At 58.8% G+C, this 4,124-nt stretch overlaps 1 protein-coding gene across 1 annotated transcript in view; it reads left to right on the top strand.

Annotated features, from left to right (window-relative positions):
• Positions 1-1,041: 1,041 nt before the first annotated feature.
• The window catches only part of TNNI3 (troponin I3, cardiac type), a 3,531-nt gene continuing 448 nt past the window's right edge, over positions 1,042-4,124 (top strand). Inside the window, exons 1-7 of the mRNA XM_040251932.1 lie at positions 1,042-1,205; positions 1,506-1,521; positions 1,673-1,759; positions 2,191-2,232; positions 2,511-2,642; positions 3,021-3,110; positions 3,614-3,790. Of these exons, the coding sequence (XP_040107866.1) occupies positions 1,195-1,205; positions 1,506-1,521; positions 1,673-1,759; positions 2,191-2,232; positions 2,511-2,642; positions 3,021-3,110; positions 3,614-3,790 (555 nt within the window). The 5' untranslated portion in view covers positions 1,042-1,194. The remainder of the gene's footprint in view (positions 1,206-1,505; positions 1,522-1,672; positions 1,760-2,190; positions 2,233-2,510; positions 2,643-3,020; positions 3,111-3,613; positions 3,791-4,124) is intronic.

Genomic DNA, 4,124 nt, shown 5'->3' with positions numbered 1-4,124 from the left:
TCCAGGTGTCTGTGTCTTTCCTGCCCTCAGTCTGTCTCCAAGAGTGGGAGAGGGAGGGGGTGTGGGGGTGAGCAAGAGGTGAATTTTTATGTGCTACCTGCTGAAGCATATTAAAAAGCAGAGACGTTACTTTGCCAACAAAGGTCCGTCTAGTTAAGGCTATGGTTTTTCCAGTAGTCATGTATGGATGTGAGAGTTGGACTATAAAGAAAGCTGAGTGCAGAAGAATTGATACTTTTGAACTGTGATATTGGAGAAGGCTCTTGGGAGTCCCTTGGATTGCAACCAGTCCATCCTAAAGGAAATCAGTCCTGAATATTCATTGAAAGGATTGAGGTTGAAGCTGAAACTCCAATACTTTGGCCACCTGATGCGAAGAGCTGACTTATTTGAAAAGATCCTGATGCTGTGAAAGATTGAAGGTGGGAGGAGAAGGAGACCACAGAGGATGAGATGGTTGGATGGCATCACCAACTCAATGGGCATGAGTTGAGTAAACTCCAGGAGTTGGTGATGGACTGGTGTGCTGCAGTCCATGGGGTCACAAAGAGTTGGACACGACTGAGTGAATGAACTGCTGAAAGCCTGGGCACCCCACACCTGTATCCTCAAGTGAATCAGCAAACTGTACTGATTGGGTAACAGGTTTGGGGCACTGAGACTGAACATAACACGGTGAAGAAGTTCCAGCCCTCAAGGAGACTGCAATTTAGTGAAGGGGCAGGGCCTAGACTCCTGGGTCTGAGGGAGGAGGGCCGGGGGGGTCTGGACCCCCAGGTCTGAGGGAGGAGGGGTGGGGGGCCTAGACTCCTGGGTCTGAGGGAGGAGGGGTGGGGGGCCTGGACCCCCAGGTCTGAGGGAGGAGGGGTGGGGGGCCTGGACCCTTGGATTTCAGGGAGAAGGGCCTGGATTCCCAGGCCACCAAGGTGAAGGGGTGATCCAGCTGGAGCATGGCCTACCCCACCCCTCACGCGCCCCGTTATCTCGAATCCTGGGCAGGGGGAGGAGGGGGCAGCAGTATATTTAGTCTCCGTCCTCGCCCTTTATCTCAGTGTCCTCAGTGAGGTTTGAGCAGACCGAACGAGACAAGTCCCAGGGACCTTCAAGGTCACTCCGGACGCTCCCTCCCTGACCCTCCAAGAGCTCCTTGCCCCCGGGGTTCTGCCTCCCTCAGCTCCTGGCCTGAGACCCAGAATGGCGGACCGGTGAGTGAGGACTGCTAACCTGGGCTCTTGAGGCCGGAGGCGGGTGGGGGGGTTATCTCCCGGGTCCCTGTGACGAGTGAGAGTTGCGAGCCTGAACTCCAGCCTGAGAAGGGAGGTAAGGACAGGAAACCCGGGTGTCCGACTGAGGTGAGAGTTTGGGATTCCAACTCCTAGGAGCCGAGAATGGGGAGCTGGTAGGCAGGATCTGTGGTCAGAAGGGCCTATGGGGTCCCTCGGGACACGGACTAGACAGGACCCAGGCCCACCAGTAACCCGCTTTCTTGGTTTCTCTCCCTCCAGGAGCGGCGGCAGTACGGTGAGAGCGGGCGTGGGCTGGCCCCGCGTGCCCGGGGAGGGGGCTGCGGGAAGGGCTCTGGGGAAAGAGACTGCAGCCCTGGAAGACGGCACGGAGACGGGTTGGGGAGGGGGGTCCCCGTGGTGACTCAGCTCCGTTCCCCCAACCCCAGGCGGGGGACACGGTCCCCGCGCCCCCTCCTGTCCGACGCCGCTCGTCAGCCAACTACCGCGCCTACGCCACGGAGCCGCACGCCAAGGTGAGGTCAGGGGGCCAGCGAGGGCGCGGGGCCGGTCGGGGGGGCCTCGCAGGGTTTAGATTCAGGTTCTTAGGGCACCGGCGTCCTGGGGAGGCGGGGCGGAGCCAGGGCCCTCATGGGACTTTGGTTGTGGGCGGAGCCCAAGATGAGTAAGGCCTTCATGGGACGGGCTTAGCAGAGGGCCGGCGTCTGATTGGTGCGAGCTTGCCTATGGGCGGAGTCCCGCCGCCTTTGCCGCGAGATCGCTTAGAGACGGTGGGCGGAGCCTAGCTACAGGCCCCAGATTGGTGGATGGGGATGAGGGGCGTGGCTTCCCGCAGGCTGGAGTTGGAGGAGGGACCTGACTTGAGGGGGCGGGATTCTGATGCTCCTCCCGTCGTCCTCCTTCGGATCTTTCTCCCTCATCCTTCCTTGCTGTCTTACCCCGGCAGAAAAAGTCTAAGATCTCTGCCTCGAGAAAACTGCAGCTGAAGGTACGGATGAACCCTCGGAAAAGCTAGGTGTCTTCAGGGGGCGGGTCTTGGACGTTGGGGTGGGGCTTCGGGTGAGCGACTGGGCGGGGCCTGGAAGGTTTGGCGGCGGGATGGCCCTGCCAGGGAGGGCTGGGGCCCGGGAATGATGGACATCAACCTGGAGGGGGCGGGCCTCTGGAAGCCGGCCTGGGATTAGAGGACGGGGCCCGGTGAGGGTGACTACCCCGCAGCGTCCTCATCCCAGTACTGGGCCGCGGTTCCCGGCACCCCCTCCCTAGACCCTGATGCTGCAGATTGCGAAGCAGGAACTGGAGCGGGAGGCCGAGGAGCGGCGAGGAGAGAAGGGGCGCGCTCTGAGCACACGGTGCCAGCCCCTGGAGTTGGCCGGGCTGGGCTTCGCGGAGCTCCAGGTACTGGTTCTAACCAGGGACTCCGGCCCAGCCCAGGCTCCCAGGTTCCTAGTGTCCGATCTTGCATCCCTTGGGACTCAGGGGTAAACTTACGATGCCCCCACTCTTCTGCTCAGGACCTTCGGGCCCAATTTGCCAATTCTCACCCTTAGGAGTTCAGAAATGTGGCCCCCAGCTGCCTACAACCTCAAAATGCAGAGACTGGTTCCTCCAGCCCAACTCCAGTCCAGATTCTCAGAACCTCTGACTTTAGAACCTCTAAAGTTCCCCAGGGTCTGGCTTCAATCTACTCCTCCAGGTCCCCAACCCCTCCTCCTTCAGACCCAGGAGTCCAAACCCTTGGGTTTCTCCTCACTACACACTGCATTCCTCCACCAGGACTTGTGCCGACAGCTCCACGCCCGAGTGGACAAGGTGGATGAGGAGAGATACGACGTGGAGGCGAAAGTCACTAAGAACATCACTGAGGTGGGAGGCACTGGGCAGCCTGGGTCCCTTTGGGGTAGGGTGGGATGCCTCAGGCTCTGGTCTCAGCCTGGCCCTTGCAGCTGCTTACAGCTGCAGACACCAGGAGACGCAGGACAACTCTCTGAACCTGGCAGGGAGAGGCCAGAAGGATGAGCACAATAGGGTCAGGGATGAGCACAAAAGCCAGGAGGGGACAAAGGAGGAAATATGTTTGTGAACATTTGTGGCTGGAGCCGCAAGTGTCGGTAAGTCAGCTCAAGTGTGGACCAGGGACCTGTGAAATGTATGTACCTGGACTGGGATGTGTCGGTGGTTTTCAGAGATGAGGCCAAGGCAAATTGGGTATCCAGTTACAGGATGGGGAGCTTGGATTTCATCCTGAAGGTGGTAGAGGCCTGAACTAGGGAGAGCCTGGCTAGGGATAGGAGAGAAGTGTAGGGTGGAGAAGTGAGGTAAGGAGGAAGAGGAGGGGGGTCTCCACCTCCCTTTATGGCTTTGCCCAGATCGCAGATCTGAACCAGAAGATCTTTGACCTTCGGGGCAAGTTTAAGCGGCCCACTCTGCGTAGAGTGCGGATCTCTGCAGATGCCATGATGCAGGCACTGCTGGGCGCCAGGGCTAAGGAGACCTTAGACCTGCGGGCCCACCTCAAGCAGGTGAAGAAGGAGGACACGGAGAAGGTGAGTGTGGCTCAGTCCAGGAAAGGGGGTGCTTAGCGGAGGAGGTAGTGGGCAGCAATCCTAGGACCCAGCCTGAGGGCGGGTGATATTTGGAGTTGTGGGGAGAAGTATCTGGTAAGGGTCCTCCACAGGAAGTCTAAGAGGGGTACAGGAAATGCAAGAGTAAGATAGGATGTAGAAGAGAAAGACAGGGAGTGCATTAGGGAGAATGGAAGTGGCAAAGAATCAGGAGATACATGAGGGAGACAGGAAGTCCAAGAGGTAGACAGGAAGCACATGAGTAAGAGAGGAAGTGCAGGAGGGAGACAGGAAGTGCAGGAGGGAGACAGGAAGT

Source organism: Oryx dammah, unplaced genomic scaffold (genome assembly GCF_014754425.2).
Source record: "Oryx dammah isolate SB20612 unplaced genomic scaffold, SCBI_Odam_1.1 HiC_scaffold_13, whole genome shotgun sequence".
Taxonomy (NCBI): Eukaryota; Metazoa; Chordata; class Mammalia; order Artiodactyla; family Bovidae; genus Oryx; species Oryx dammah.
The sequence above is the reverse complement of the archived record's forward strand: the minus strand, read 5'-3'. Positions and strand labels throughout refer to the sequence as shown.